This window comes from Platichthys flesus, chromosome 8 (assembly GCF_949316205.1).
Source record: "Platichthys flesus chromosome 8, fPlaFle2.1, whole genome shotgun sequence".
In the NCBI taxonomy this organism is placed as follows: domain Eukaryota; kingdom Metazoa; phylum Chordata; class Actinopteri; order Pleuronectiformes; family Pleuronectidae; genus Platichthys; species Platichthys flesus.
The window spans coordinates 18,666,620-18,683,233 of record NC_084952.1 but is presented as its reverse complement, the minus strand read 5'-3'; the positions used below and the strand labels follow the sequence as shown (position 1 = coordinate 18,683,233).

The window sequence follows — 16,614 nt, the reverse complement described above, 5'->3', positions numbered from 1 at the left end:
TGCATGTCAATAATGATCTTTAATGTCAATATATACATAACTTGAAAGAAAAATAGAATCTTAAAAATCAAATGAAATAAATACAATATCATACAGTTTCCACAATGTCTTTTTGAAGAGATATCCATGGAAATCTTTTTTTAACTTTTTTATTTTTTTATTCCGCCTCTGGTTTGACGGGGTGCTTCCCGTCCCCCCCAGAGAAATCCCTACAGCTCCCCCCACTTGCTCTTCATTTTCAGCATATATATATGCAAACTAAAATGTCTGTTATCGTTACCACATTGTTTCACCCTTCTAAGTCTAGTATTTTTATTTTTGTCCATCTGAAGCTTATTTTACCTCTTTTGATACACACAAAATAACATGAGTCAGACAGTCAATTTAAGGGGAAAATAAATACAGGTTGTGTCCACACATGGATTAATGTTACCAAAAGTGCTGGCAGATGATATTGAAGCTGAGGGACCCCAAAACCCTGCCACAAGCATACACATATCTTTTTGTTTGTTACAGTGGAAACAGTCGTACAATCTCCCTCAGTCAATATCATCATGTCAACACTCTGACACATAAACCATAACTACACTTTGAAGAGAAGAAGTTCAGAGAGCAAGAGCAAACCACAGAGGGTGGGAGAGAGAATCGAGGAGGAGTAGGGTGACCGAGAAGATGAAGAGCAGTGGGTAGGGGGGGCACAGTTTACCGAAGCAGCTTTGAATCAGCCAATCACAGTGAAGGAGAACATCCGCTGGTGCGTCTCTTCCCCACGCGAGGAAGAAAGAATGAAAGGCGAAGAGGGCAAGTGCATATGAAAGCTATGGAAAATAAATACTGGCGTTCTCCCCAGCAGTAACAGATATGTGAGTTTCCCCTCTTCCTCTTCGGCTGACCTCTTCGCAATGCAACATCGTCCAGTGTGTGCGTGCATGTTCAGGTGGGTGTGAGTGCATGTGTTGAGCATGTCAAATAAATAGGTTAATAAAACAGAGGGACACAGTAGCTTTAACTGGCCAGGACCTGGGTCTATGTGTGGGCGCATCTGCGTACGAGAGTTCGACTGAGAGTGAGGTTGAAACTGGAGGGTGAGCGATGTGTGTGTGTGTGTGTGTGTGTGTGTGTGTGTGTGTGTGTGTGTGTGTGTGTGTGTCTACATGTCTGTTGAGGTGAGTTTCTTCATGCTGCGTCTCTGCGCTAGACTGGAAGCTGCCACAGGCTCCAACACAGGCTGACTTGTCTTCTGGCTCAGTGCTGAATAGGTGGCAGCCATAGCTCCCTGGAACAGAACATGACAACATTTAACTTTTTATTATCTACACAACTCTCAATGTCAGCAGCTTGTTGGTTTGTCCGTTTAGCTGTCAAACTTTTCCTGACAGTGTTTATTCCACACTGGTCAGTTTGATATGGGGATAGATCGGCCTAGGGGATAGAGCGGGTGTTCTGCAACAAGAAGGTTGCCGGTTCGAATCCCACTCTTTCCCATCTGCATGCTTAAGTGTCCTTGGCAAGATACTGAACCCCTAAAATGGCCCCTCATAAATGCTGATTGTTCTAAAAATGGAAGTCGCTTTGGACAAAAGCGCCAACTAAATGACATGTAATGTAATGGCTGAGGGAATTTAGGAAAGACATTTCACAGAAGATAACTTCCTAATTTTTAGAAATAATTTCAACGTTCACTCAGCACTTTCACTCAGCAGAAACTCTTAATGAACAAATCTGTGGTGTAACTGGCAATTCATTTCACAGTTGACTTGCTCCATACGTCAAGGAGGTAACGATTTTATCCGCGTTTGTTTTAGCAGGATTCCAAAGGGATTACTTGGTGGAAGGATGCAGTGGTCAGGGAGTAACCTAGGAATTTCGGTCCACTTCTTTTAACATTGTAACGTTGGGTGCTTTTCCCAATTTTTGTGGATTTCTAAGAGAATCATTTGTGAATCTTCTTCAATCAGACATGTTTTGAGGGACTGATATCAATTGGTGCTAGCCTGACGTTGTCAGACTCACAATTCTAGTCAGAATGTGAGTCTGAGACCGCTCCATTGGGCTGTGATTATGGGGCGTGTTTCAACTGACCAGGAAGTAAAATTCCTCTTCGCTCAATTGGATAGACCTACAACCAATCAGAGCAACGTAGTATGTGACGTATGCTAAGCAACGCATTGTGAGTTATTTACTAACGCCGGGTTCACACTGGATGCTTCAGCGCAGCGCCAAGCCTTAAATAACAGCTGGCTCCCATCCACTCCCATGTTAAAACTTTGTGCCGGTCACACCGGAGGCTGAAGCACCGCAAGGCAGCCTTGGCGCAGCGCGGTGCTTCAGCCTTCTGGTGTGACTGGCACAAAGCCGTGCAGCGATCTACTGGATCAACATCATATTATTAGCGCTGCCCGGCGGTTCAGCGTCGCTTCAGTGTCCATTGTGAACAGCCAAGCGCCGGGGCGATAGGGATTAGCGTGGTGCTTTGGTGTCGCCTCCACGTTCTGTGTTCCTCTTTCAAAATGAATGCGCTGTCGATGTCTTCTAAAACAGACTCAATGGCAGCATCTACACATCTCAGCTCGCCAGCGGCAGGCATGTTTGTTGAAAACGAATTCAACCCAAGGGCACTTTGATGACGTGGTTGATTACGTTACCGTTGATCATCTGTCAATCATCGTATAAAGCCCGCCCTGACAATCTGATTGCCCTGGTCGGGCATAATTTTTTCCCAACGGAGCGACTCCAGACCGAACTGCCCGACCAAAAATGTTGTGGGCGGGGCTAAGTTCGTCTGGCATCCAGGCTAAATTGGTGCATATCCAAATAAGAAATCTGGATCTATAGAATTTAAAAAGTTGTCTTGGCGGGGGTATGTGCTCGCTGAGTTTGTCGCTCGACATTGTGTAAAAATATAATATAATAAATATATATAGATATATGCTGGATGTAGTCAAGGCCTGACAAGAAAAGGTGCTGAATTGTTGAGACTAGTTTGAGCTAACAAAGAGGTTAGCAAATAACACCTTGTGACAGCAGTGGTGTCCAGTTAGGCTTTTCAGTATAAACCATTTGTCAGGCCTTGAATCACACGTGGGAGAGAAGAGAGGCGCAGGAATACATTTCCGACAGCAGATGGGACTGATGACTAAGAGTGAGTCGACACTCAACACCAAACCTGCAACTGAAGATTGGAAAAACAATTTGTGGTCTGTATGTTGTTAGTAAAAATTTTAAATTGAATATAACCAGTGTGAATAAATTGAAGCATCAGTCTAACCTGATGTTATATGTACAGTCAGGTAGATCGGTGGTAATAATCAATCATTTACTTAACCAACAGCTATTAACAGATCTTTTCATCAGAAGTGACCACTCACCCTGACCAGTTGGAAAAGGTTCTTGACAGGATGAAAACTCTACAGGAATTGTATAGTGGGTCGAGATCCTTTCAAATCTTTTGTTGAATATTTGCATTGAAAGATCTAGATTCTATTGAGGTTCTGTGCGTGTTGCAATTCAGTGCCAGAACACTAGGTGGAGTAACGTTTTTGTCGAAGACGACCATAGAGACACCTTCTTTGTGGGTATCAGTTGTCGTCAACTGTTTATTTACATCGCCACTGCTGCTCCTCATAGCCTTTTTCTGGCGGAAATTTTTGTCCCTGATCTTCCTCCACAGCTTCATACACTCGCCGACCTGCAAACCGACGTTAGCCGTGATCTCCTTCCAGGAATTGCAGGCCATCTGCATGTCCTTGTATTCCGTCAATGACGGGTTATACGAGTGGTCATACTTTCGGATCTCTTTTGCCAAACGCTCTTCTTTTTGGTCCATATTCGTTATTCTAAATCTTTCGTGGTTTCTGCCGGGATTATGTGTGTTTCGGCAGCCGGGGGTCCTGCCAATACACACACTAGACCAAGTGCACGTCAGTCTCAGCTGTCAATCATGATGAATATCAATGTGATAAGAACTACTTAGTTAAAGAAGTCATCTTTGAGAATAATTTGTGAAAAGTGACTTTTTAGTTAATTAATAACATGGAGAGAGCAGTTTTATTATCTACTGCAGATGCTTTGGCTTCACTTTTGGGGAGCAGTCAAGTCCTTCATCTTTTTATACAGTCTATAGATTTCTAGTTAAGGTGATAAAGAAGGGACTGGACCACGAACTAAAGCTCTCAATTTACTGTTGCTCTTCTAACCCTCTGATCACAGGCTTTTAGGTTGTACCTGAAAGAACAGGGTCACAGACAGATTCAGATCCCTGTGGGGGACGGCTTACCTCTCTCTGCATGAGTGTTCAGCAGTTTGACAGCACCCGTGTATACATTCTCTTTAGATTTAGAGAGGTCCCTTAGGTTGTTCGAGCCCTTGGTAGAAATGCTGTTGGGACAACCTCTCACTCTGGAGGGGGCCTGAGAATAACTGACTGGGAGACATAATTAGGGGTGGTGGGAAAAAGGAGGACCCGGCTGTTGCGTTCTTTTATTATGTTTTTGGACTTTTGAAGTCAGATTTTTCACTCACCAATAAATTTGCAACTTGACGTTAAAAGGCCCAGATCTCAGCCAAATTGGCAAATGATCAGTAGTCACCAATTGGTATGTGTGAACTACTCAAAGACATGATTCGTAAGGCTCGCAGACATGTCGTCTCCTCCACGATTTGGCTACAATTACAGCCCACTGAAGCACAGGACAGGGTGAAGGCGGTATGAGGAGGCGAAAACCATACTAGTTGGGGTTTCACCTGGCAAAAGATTGTGTAGTGTGTGACCCCCTGTTGCCAGTCAGTCGTGTAGTATGAACTCAAAACAACCCCAGATTACAAGTTTCTTAGTGTCCAGTTCAATAGTAAATTTATAATGTATACCTTTATCTTTTCATTTCTGATTTAAGTTTGGATTTCTATCTTCATTCCAAAAAATGTAGTAACTTTTTGTTGTAAGTTGCCCTGCAACAGTGTTCCCGCTATTAAAACTACTTTAATGCTTAAGTTATATACGTCTTCCAATATCAAACAAACCTCTTGAATTCCATTTAAAAGAAAAATCTGACCAGGTCAAGCAGCAAAGTCAGACAGACACATCTGCTGTGTTGGATCTGGTTTTAGCATAGCTGAGATCAGAGATGGATGAATTATGACCCAGGTACTTAAAGAGTACGACATCGGGTAGAAGACTTCTCAGGCTCTTCTGATGAGGAGTGATTGTGCACATTTAGGCTTAGAAGCTCTGAGCAAAGGGTCATTACCCATGAGGCAAGCACATGCATGGAGGTTATACTAACCTTTTAGTTCTCCTACATGGTGAGAAATGGTTCTGTGTTAAGTGTCTGTTGATTAGAAAGATGTACTATCGGCTCACCTTGACGAGGTGGGGTGCGTCATGGCGTGTGAGCTGGAAGTGTGGGAGGGCATCTCTGCAGGTGATCCAGGAATGCTTTAGGACCTGCTCTGCTGTGTATCGCTGGTGAGGGTCCACGTGGAGCATATGAGACAGCAGATCCTGGATCAAACATTAACACATCCAGTGTTTAAAGTGTCCGGGACCTGGACATGTGTGTTGCTTATAAGCTGTATTTAACATAGTCGAAAAGTCTTTTGGGATGATGGATAAACTCATGCGTCTCAACCATTTAAAAACATGACAAATTAAAAAACTGGGTCTGGATATTTTGAATAGGTCATGTCTTTAAACAGCTTTAGACTGAAGCGACAGTGACAGTGTGTGTACCTTTGAGCTGTCTGATACAGTATCCCAGTTGCCACCTGTCAAAGAGAACTTTCCAGAGCCAATCCGTAGCAGAATCTCCTCTGGTGTGTCGTTTGGCCCATTCGCAAACGGTGTGTACCTGACAGGGAGGTAAAAAGAGGGGTGAGGAAAACACAAACTCATTCCACACATTATAGTTTCATAGTATTTTTCTGTATAATTTGTGGTAATTAAACATAAACATAAATGCAACTGTAAATCCGCTGCTCGATCAACGTTCAATGTCTATAATTAAATCAAGAGCACAGGAAGTGAGTGACAAGAGCACTGCTGTTTAACCCCTGAGCTCTATCTTTGCTTCAAGGTATTGGACTGAATGAGAAATTTGGGCACTTACCTGTTAATCAATCCCACCATCATTAAAGTCAAATTACACATCAGTTACTATTGAGTGCAGTCTTACCCTGCCAACATTGTATACAGTAGAACTCCAAGACTCCATATATCACAGGCTGCATCATAACCTTGACGCATTAGTACCTAGATACACACAAAGAAAGAAAGATGCACCATTAGAGACACTTTCTCCCATCATATATCTTTTCTTATGCCAAAGAGGTTATATTTTCACGGTTGTTTGTCTGCTTTCAGCAGGATTACTCGATAAATACATGTCTGATTTCCATGAATGGGGAGGGATGAGGCATGATGCAACTAAGAACCCATTATATTTGGAACAGATCAAGCACAAAAGGATGTTAGTCTTGGCGGATTTGTGCGCTCTATGAGCACCCTTCTAGTTTTCCATGATTCTGTCTGTATTTAATTTCCTCCTACATTTGTTTTCTTTTTGTCTGTATCATTTCCCCCCTCTCACCTCTGGTGCCACAAAGTTGGCAGTGTAACAGGGGGTGAGGAGGATACCATTTCCTCCCCGAAGCTGCTTAGCGAATCCAAAGTCACAAATCCTTATAGAGTCAGGATTCCCCGAGTCATCCATATACAAGATGTTACTGGGCTTCAGGTCTCGGTGTACCACCTGTGGAGAAGGAGATGAAAACATTCAGTTAAAGTATTTTTACATTTTACTTCTTTATGTACATGTACAGAGGTGTTTCCTCACCCCTTGGCAGTGGAGGTAGTCAACAGTCTTGGTGATGGTGTAGAGCACAGCACTGGCCTCTCTCTCAGAGAAAAACTTCTGCCTGAGGATCTTATCCAGCAGCTCTCCACCCTTCATCAGCTCCGTCACCAGGTAAACATACCTGCCCTCGTCATACACCTGACAGATTCACACAAAGACAACCTGTCAGTCTTCACAAACGTACGGTCTTGCAAAAGCTCATACAAATATGTTACTGACGTCTTTCAGAGTGATGATGTTGGGATGCTGTCCGTATCGCATCAGGATTTCGATCTCTTCAGAGGGGTCCCTCTTACTTTTGTCTATAATCTGTGGCAGGGGGAAGTACAGCCAAAGGTAGTCAATATCAAACAGAGTCAAATTCGGAAAATAATCATTGTACTGTGCATTTTAAAAATCTTAACAGTCTCAGATATTTAAAAACAACAGATAATTGCCCTAACAAAGTTTTGAATTATTGCTCCAATATTTAGACGCTGAAGTTGTGCTGCCCCCTATTGGTGTATTGGTGTCACCATTCACATTAAACATGGTAACTTCATGTTTAGCAGTTTCACAAATACATGTAAACGACAGTAGTGTTATTGTCCATTTTTTATCATCCACTGCTGATACTTAAGACACTTAACCTGCATTTATATGTGTGTTCACATTAACATTAAAGTCATGGTAACCACTGCAAGGTCAGATATAAATACTTTGTGATTAAAAAAGTGCCTGAAAGACCAAACTCTGTAATCACACATCTATACAATTACTGGGTCTCCAAAAGGATGTGACTGTGTGTAAATGTGTGAATGAGTGAACCAGGATGTTTCTTGATCTGAGAAGTGAATGTTTAGAAGTCGAGAATACATACAAAATGCATTTAAAACGCAATCTAATGTCTAAATTTCTTTGTGTCTGGTTACCTTCACAGCATAGTCCGCAGCAGCGACTCGGTGTACACAGCGTTTACATATGGAGTAAGAGCCAACCCCTATGTCCTCCTGCAGCTCGTACAGATCTGAGAACTTGGCTGCGCCCCCATGCATCTAGAAACAAGATTACAAACTTTCTCATTAACTGAATAAATTACAATGCTCAAGTCAAACCAGAAGCTTCTGTCCTTGTCAACAAACGTCTAAACATCCTTTTTATCTGATCCTTGGTTTTGGTCCAAACAGGTCAACAGTTGTATTTCAGATCCAAGTTTGTTCACAAATATACTGTATCTTCAATTGTAATGTTTATATATATATAGCAGTCAAATTGTCCTCAAACGTTAACTGCTGCTGTTAAATTTGGCTCCTGTTCACACACTTCAAAAGCACAAAATGTTATAAAACTAACAATTCTAGTGTTTGTGTTAACACTTTAGAAAAATAACCAGCCATTTCCTTTAATGGTTGACAGTCTTTTACAAACATATGATCCCAATTTCAATTAACTGTTACAAAACCATACTCTTAATTTTGAAGTGATATTTTAAATGTGTAAATGTGTTTACAAATTACTATCTTTACCTCAGCTACTTGCCATGTTCTAATTTGTCCTGAATCAAAGATTTTTTACACTTGTCATAATAGCGTAAGAGGTCTCTAACTATGACGATCTCTTACTGTGAGCAGTACTAATGGCCATGTGCTAGCTTCCACTTAATGGATTTCTATTATAATGTTGTGATACATTTTCATGTGGTGCCTGCAACATGTGTCAAAGGCCACACAAAATAAATCGCAAACAAAATGGTTAAAACAAGTGAGTTTCATTTGCAGGATGTGTATCAATAGAGGTTTTACGCAGAAGTTGAAGAGTAAAACACAACCTGTGCACACGCAAAGTAGACATAATGTGTGTTCACCTGAACAATAGGGAGTATGCTGAGCAGTGGGGAGCCCTTGTTCTCGTCCATAGGGGCTGGAGCAACAAAACTGAAGCCTTTGAAGAGCTGGTGGGCGTTAGCACTAGGCGGGATACCTGGGGAGTCTAAATACACAAAGATAATTCATAATATGGACAGATGAACAAACACCCACTAAATTTTGGAGCTGCATCAGGGCTTGGTTGCAGTTTCCATGGCTTCAAGGATGGATGTGAATTTAGCTGAAGAGCATGTGAACTAAAAATGATGTATTTCTGTAGGTGTAGATGTACCTTTAGGTGTTTTAGCGGTGAACTCTGGGTCAAAGCAGAATGTGTCATCTGGTTTCCCTGCTGCAGGCTTGAATGGGGGCTGGAGCTCTCTCCTGTACAGTTTCTGGAGAAAACACAGGTACACACACACATCCATTTACAAATCAAACCCTACCTATGGCCGTTTGTGTGTGAACTTATGTGGAAATCAAGCCAAGACCCCTCCCTGATTAACCCCCTCCAATCCCTCTCCAGCTCTGTCCAGCCAATAGCATCCTGCTGGTTCTTAAACACTCACACAGAGCTATTAGTGCACTCACAGTGAGAACTGGCTCTCAGCCCAGACACACAAACATGGCTGGCATGGCCAAGACTGATGACCAGTAGTCACCAAGCCAACCGTTTGCAAGGTGTGAAGCCTCAACAGAGGCTGGGAGAGTTATATGCAAGTGTTTGTGTGGGTCTGTGAGAAATGAGAGGGAGGTGTGCGTGTGCTCACATTCCAGTCGATGGTGGAAAAGAAAGCGTGGCGTTTGATCTCCTCCACTCCATCGGGTCCGGCCCCTGAAGACACAGATCACTTTGGTTCAGTTAACCTGGCACGATCGTTTTATCTATTGTTTTTAGAGAATCAACATGTTAACACTTTTTTCTCTGTGTGGTTTTCAGCATTTGCTTTATATTGGTACCAACATGTTAACAAGCTCAAGCTAGGCAAGTGGTGCAGTGTTAGGATCAACTCACCTTGTTTCTTTTATTTTTTTCCTCAATCTACCAGGTCTACATGCTCAAACAGACGAAAGCTGTAATGCATCTTACCTAGTCTATTTGCAGGGTTACGTTTAAAGAGCATCCTCAACAAACTCTGGGCCTCCAAACTTAGAAACTGGGGCATTCCCAACTTAGCTCTGAAGGGAGGAAAAGAGAAAGAGGTGGATCTGGTTTACAAGAATTGAAGTACTGTATGAATTCTGACTTATGTTGTGCTCTAAGGGCCTTAAACATGCAAGACAAAATGACTCACTTGAGAATCATGTTCATGGTCTCATTTCGGTCTTTGCCTTGGAATGGTAATGTCCCTGTTAACATCTCAAACTGCAAAAACAGTGAAAGAAAGGGAATATTACAAACACTATTATTTTCTAACCAGTTAGTATCAATGTCAATTTATCAGTTGATCAGATGTAACTTTGTTTGAACTTATGTACCATCAATACTCCCAGAGACCACCAGTCTGCACTCTGTGTGTGTCCTCTCCTGTTGACCACCTCAGGGGCCATATACTCCACCGTACCACAGAAGGAATACGCCTTCTTATCAGCATCTACTGACTCTTTACTCAAGCCAAAGTCTGCACAAAAGCAATGAAAGGCAATGTGGTGCAGCTACACAGTGATTCTACTCTGCAGAATGATTTTTTTTATTATATGTGCATTACAATAAATGTGCATGCATTAGTTAAAAGCTTACCTGTTAACTTTATGTGTCCAGCTTCATCAAGTAAGATGCTGCAAGACAAAACAGAGTTTCCAAGGAGGTTAGCTTCAAATCATTCTTCGTGTCAAATATGAACAAATTCGAGGACTTGGGACTTTTGCATAAATATTATCCTAGAGTTGTGGAGGCTTGAGATGGCCTGTTAAGTATACAAATCAATAGATCAGAGGACTCATTTCTAAGCCAAATTTAATTAATCCGAAAATGTTGACTTAATTGAAGAATGATATAGCTGATATGATTATGTGTGTACAATCTTGTTGAAGTTATCAGTAGAAATTACTTGGCAGCCACAGGAAGAGGGATAAAGCCTAAAAGGCTTTTTCTGTATTGGGTGATGGGTTAGAGTGTGAAGGATCAAAAGGTGAAGGTGAGGTTGAGCACTCGTACTTCTCTGGCTTGAGATCTCTGTAAACTATGCCCAGGCTGTGCAGATGGTCAAGGGCCAGGGCCAGCTCTGCAAGGTAGAATTTCACATCTTCCTCTGTAAACATAACCTGATAAGAACTGGACACATTTACTCTCTGAACTCAGAAGAGGAGTGAAATTCAGCATCAAAAGAAAACACAACTGCAGTATTAAGCTTCAGTAACCACAAGAAAAGAAAACAGAATTATTATTGTCACAGTATCAACATTTCAAATAGGTTACAAGATTCAGCAAGCTGTTGATTTGACACTGCCAGCAACGATTGCTTTGTTTCTGAGACATGCTTTCAACACAAGGTTTGTTTAGAGAACAATCACACATTGTCTGAGTTCCCGGAAAGCATTTGAAAAGAGCAGATCTGAGCTTCTGCCTGACAAGCAATTGATGATTGAAAAGCGAATAATGATTCCAAGAGGAGCTTTGTGTTGCCATGAGGAATTTAAGTCTTAATTTGAATAAAAGCTAAACAAAAAACAGGAGAGACAGATGACTTGGCAGCACTTATGGTCTTAAAAAATAAATAAAATCCACTTGCATGCTAACTTTGCACCTGTTCCATGTGAAGCTGTCATTAAATACTCCTCCGGGTTTAGAAAAGAACTTTGATGCATATGTATATCAGATTTTCACTGATACATTTAAAAAAGCAATACCATTAAATTCTTGAATGAATCAGAAGACACGCTTTACTTTCCTTATTAGAAAGAACAAAATAACAGACAGAAAAAAGGTGCAAATACGCTCAAAGTATAATGAAATGTCAGTAAAGAGAACATGAGCTTACCTCTTTGGATAAGCGAGTGAATACATCCCCTCCCCTGAGAAAGTCCAGTATTAAATACAGTTTCCCTTCTGTCTGAAAGGCTGCAGACACAAGGAAACAAATAATTGATCCAAAAGCTAAATATACTCTGATTTAACAAAGGTGTTCAGTGGCACATGATAACACTGTAATTCAGTATGTTCTGATACTGATAGTAGCATCGGAAATGCCTCCGATACTGCAAGAATGTCAGCACCATGCCTTGCCATCAGCGAGTACATGAATCTATTAACAGGTCTGATATCATATTTAAAAATAATATAGTTTCACCAAGATAAAATTGCAATTTTCTTTTCCCAGGAATCTATTTTTTTGCGCTGTACTGCCACATACTGTTCTTATGGCGGCAAAGAAGTGATTTCTGGTAGTGTAGCATTAACAAGAGTTTGCAACGAAGATAGAAATTTGGTCATATTTCACGCTTGAAAGTCTAATGAGTGAATAGGCGATGTGAACCTTATGCAATATTCTTGAAGTTGCAGCTGTATTCTACTTTTAGTGTGAGAAATTTTTGCATAGTTGCATTATTTTATACTGATACTGTACGGTTGGGGCATCCATTTTTAAGTGAGGCTGTACTTTAGTAGCTATCTAAAGGAACTAATTGTTGCGTATTGCTAGATTTATTTATCTGTGCTATTTCTCAGTCAAGTATATAATAAAAGACGTTCTACTCTGTTGTTCCAAGGGTTTAACCTGAGTCATGCCACACAACAACAGCAGTAGCATGCTGAAATTAACAAGAATGATACTGATATAATAATCAGAATAAAAGTAGATATTAACTTAAACACTTGCTTTGTTGTTTTTATGTGACAATCTTGTCTGTTTAAAACTGATGCAATAAATGTGGCTAAGTCCTGTGCAATAACTGTGTCATAACCATAGACTGGTCATAACACTAAAAGTATTCTGATTAAAGATGCAGTAAACAGGGCTATATCGGATTGGCCCATGACACTGCACATAAGGATCCAGTACTTAATCAAACCTTATCAGAGATTAAATCTTCATTATCAAATACAATCAGCTGCACACTTCATAAATAAGATTGTGTCTCTTACCGTAGTGCAATTTCACTATGAAGGGATGATTCACTTCCACTAAAATGTCTCTTTCCATTTTAGTGCGAACTCTGTCCCTGACTGGAAGGACAGGACAGCGGGGGACAGCATTAGAGAGAAAATGGATGAGAAAATTACGGAATACTGGCACTTTGGGGTTGAGAGTGGTCTCAGCTGTTTCATTGCATTACCTTTCAAAGATGCCTTTTTTAGGACTTTCATTGCATATAACTGACCAGCATCTGGACCCATGATCTTCCGGACAAGAAATACCTGAGAGAAAGCGAGAGAGATTGGGAGAGAAATTTAGAGGGATTCAAACAGCTACCCTCACAATAAACCTGGGATTGGTCTGTTGGTTTTCTCACCTTGCCAAAAGAGCCCTGGCCGAGGACTTTGAGCAGTTCAAACTGGGATGATTCCGCCTTCTCACAACCCTCTTTCACATGGTGGGTGATAGGAATCTCCTTATATGTCCCTTCATCCTACACAAACAGTGTCAGAAAGAAACAACTCCACAACACAACAGGTAGACGTACACGTGCCGATCATTACTTACACAGTGTGAGTAAGAATCTCCCTCCTCCATGGGCTCGTCCATGATCTGATGTCCATTGACCTGCAGCCAAAACAACAAATTTCATCAGAGGAGTGAGCAACAGTAAAGACCTCAACAAAGCAGTTTCATCCTTGCTCTCAGCTAAGAGGACTGTGACTGCAGCTGCTGCACGCCCACATGTATGATGGAAGATTCAACAGATGAAATCGATGAGTCACATGCAATACCAGTGCACACTCACTTATCCAACTCAAGCTCTATTTGTTGTCAAACAGTATGGAGTCCATACTTTAAGCCTGTCCAGCTGTCCAGCTCTCATCCTGTCCCTATAAAGCCCCTCATTATTAGCATTCTAACTTAATCCCCAGCCAGAGCAAAAACAACATGTCTGACTGGCTCTGGGACACTGATTTTAGCTGGGTCTGCGTCACCATTCAGCCTCTTGAGGACACACCGGGTCTGGTTTTTCTGGCTGATCGCGGTGTCAAAAGACCTTTTTAAATGAGCACATATATGCATGCTTTGTTCTGCCCACAGTTACTTTTAATGCCTCTCTTTGGTTTATTTAAAAAAACCATGCACTGTGATTAAATTGTCAGAAGCGAAATGTCAGAGATCTCAAGTGTATCAGACAATTAAATGACCAATATAAGATTAACCAGGTCTGCGCATTTCAGCTCTGTGCTGAAGGCTCTGCCTGTATGATGTGTTCAGTCTGGTGTGTTTGTGTGTGTGTTGAATTCCATCAAGCCTCTGAAGAGGGGGGATGAGTCATAGCACTACGCAAGCCCACTCAGTGGGTGGAGCCACCAACATACACTCACGTACAAGCACAGAACAGAGGCCAACAAACCACTTTCCAATATCTTAGCGCTATACGATAACATTAACAACATGAAAATCCAAATCAGGACAAGATATATACACTTCAGAGCAAGATATGACACAGAAAATGTCTTCGTGTTAGCCCTGGTGCATCTGTGAAGTATTAATATTCAGGCAGAGCCAGGACAGTGCTTGGTCATAAATTCACACATATGCATTTCCTTTGCCACCTTTGATGTGGCTCATCATGGCTGATAACACAAGTGCATCCCACACTCTCTGCACACGCAGGCAAGCCTTTTTCAGCTATTTGAAAAAGATGGTAGGACGGCCACACACAATATCATCTCACGACCTACTGACGCTGGCAAACAAGGCTTTGGTTACACTTCATCTCCAAACGGACACAAAGTGGATTAAGCGGTCGGCATCACCACCAGCCAAAATGAAATGGCTAAGCTTGATGTTTACTTGTGTGCTTCTTTTATCTTGGCAGCTTTCAATGGTTCAGCTGACAGTCAACAGTAAAGTGCTCATATGTAGCAAGATAACTTTGATTAAATATAAATATTTAGACCACTTTAATTGGTATTAACGTGCCGCTGATGACCTTCAACAGAACTATTTAGAACTTTCTAGACACAAATTTTCAAAAATCAGGCGGAGAGATTCAATCAACAATGTATGTGACTCGTTTAGAAGTGTCTGTTGCCGTAGCTTCCTGCTGACCTACAAACAGCAATGGAAGTGAGACGGTGCGAAAGACAGTGCAAATAATCTCAAAGACTGAGCTTCAGGATGTCCCATCGGTTTAAATGCACATTAGTAAATAAACATGTCAACACGAGGATCAAGCAAAAGCTAACCTGACCTCTCAACAGCGGTCACACGACAGAATATAGGGAAGTCTTCAGGAGGTATCATTAGAGTTTCATTTAAAGACTGAAGGTGGTCATTTCCTTTTTAAATAATACAGTAGTTTAGATTCCATCACGAGTTTCATGTAGTTATATATATATATATTGAGCATCTGTAGCCCACATATCCATTACTCTGATAATGCATTGGAAACACTACCAGCTCTGAGGATTAATGTTTTATGAATCAGATTACAAATTACTACCTAGTTTACAAACTGCTCTAGATACAGTTTATAACAGCACCACTGCTGACAAGCCAGCCCACAACTGTGAGGACGTCTGAACACCTTTAGCCCAGCTACAGCTACACTTTGAACACATTTAACAATATTGAAATTTGTGTATCACCTTACCATTGTCAAGTCAAAGCCCTTCACCAGCTCTCCGTTGACCAGGCGGTGGAGGTTGAGCAAAACAAAGTTTCAAGCCTGCAAGCTGTCAGCTAGCAAGCTAACCACATGCTAATGCTACAGCCGCTAAGCTAGCCACGAAACAAACTCCTCCAGAAAAGTGTAAATGGCAATAAAAGCCGAAAGGAGGTGGTGTATCGTGGGATAAAGAGTCCGTCCTGTGTGTGGAACACTAACCGGCGGGGGAAACAGCCCGCACAGGCGGTTATCAAACTACAAAAGCCGGGGCAGTGCAACAACAATAAACACCTTACCAGCTGTTAGCATTAGCTAGCGCGTTAGCATGCATCACGGTGCGCTGCGGGTCGTGAAGCGAATTTAAGCCGTACCCAGCCTCTCGGGGGGTGAGCTAACTTAACGGGACAGCGCGCACCGAAAACAGCGTCAAGCAGATTAGCGTGCAAAAACACACGTCGGCCAACTCACCTCACTACTAACGCTGTTTACCTCCATCTTGTGCCAGGGATTCTTCTCTTAGGTCTAAGGCACCATAGTCCGACCTAGACCCCCGCTCCACGTTGCATGGCTCCCCCTCGCTGGAAGTCCGGCTGCTCAGCTTCGGTGACCAGATGCAAAGCTGTTCGCCCGCGGGACCGGATCGAAGACGGGATCGAGGGGTTGCTGCCGGGAACAGTTGATGCCGCCGACGACTGGACCATACGCTCGCCCAGAGCACCGCTACCCTGCCATGGATGCGAATATGGCGGCTACCGTGGTACCTGATCGTCAGTGAATGAGAGTTTATTGACGTATTGATGACGCAATTCAGTTAAGGATTTCCCCCCGTCCAAACCAAAGCGGCGGATTTCTGAGATAGAGGAGGAGGAGGAGGACGTGGGGGCGCTTGATGCCGCATGACATGCTGTGAGTGACATGCAAACATCCGGGTGACGTGATGGCACACTGGCTTGCCACTGAAATAGTCACTGGTACTGTCACAGAAAAGGAGGTTTTAATTCACGCTCTTGACGCAGGGGGACACAATTAGGGAGGAAAACAAATAAAACAGTGTCCTGCCATAAATCTGAGCCCGTGAAGTTCAATGCTTTAAAACCACTGTTTCATAAGCCTGTCCATCCCTAGTCCAAGTGGAAATAAGAGGCTTAAAGCTCATCCACTTT

General features: G+C 42.2%; 1 protein-coding gene across 3 annotated transcripts; it reads right to left on the bottom strand.

Moving 5' to 3' along the window:
* On the bottom strand, positions 1-16,306 carry rps6kal (ribosomal protein S6 kinase a, like). 3 transcript variants are annotated; one of them, XM_062393645.1, is made up of 23 exons: positions 15,920-16,306; positions 13,339-13,398; positions 13,148-13,264; positions 12,971-13,052; positions 12,780-12,860; positions 11,677-11,756; positions 10,854-10,960; positions 10,437-10,474; positions 10,175-10,317; positions 9,991-10,061; positions 9,786-9,874; positions 9,466-9,530; positions 8,988-9,090; positions 8,695-8,819; positions 7,763-7,885; positions 7,071-7,160; positions 6,831-6,989; positions 6,585-6,746; positions 6,171-6,247; positions 5,729-5,846; positions 5,360-5,500; positions 1,151-1,276; positions 1-1,112 (listed from the first exon to the last, which is right to left on the bottom strand). In XM_062393645.1, the coding sequence occupies exons 1-22, from the start codon at positions 15,944-15,946 to the stop codon at positions 1,151-1,153; spliced, it is 2,184 nt and encodes a 727-aa protein (XP_062249629.1). In that variant the 5' UTR covers positions 15,947-16,306; the 3' UTR covers positions 1-1,112. The 3 variants fall into 3 exon arrangements, with proteins under 3 accessions (XP_062249629.1, XP_062249628.1, XP_062249630.1); XM_062393644.1 differs by having other exon boundaries at positions 1-1,276; XM_062393646.1 differs by lacking the exon at positions 15,920-16,306 and adding an exon at positions 15,437-15,835 and having other exon boundaries at positions 1-1,276.
* Between the last annotated feature and the right edge of the window lie 308 nt (positions 16,307-16,614).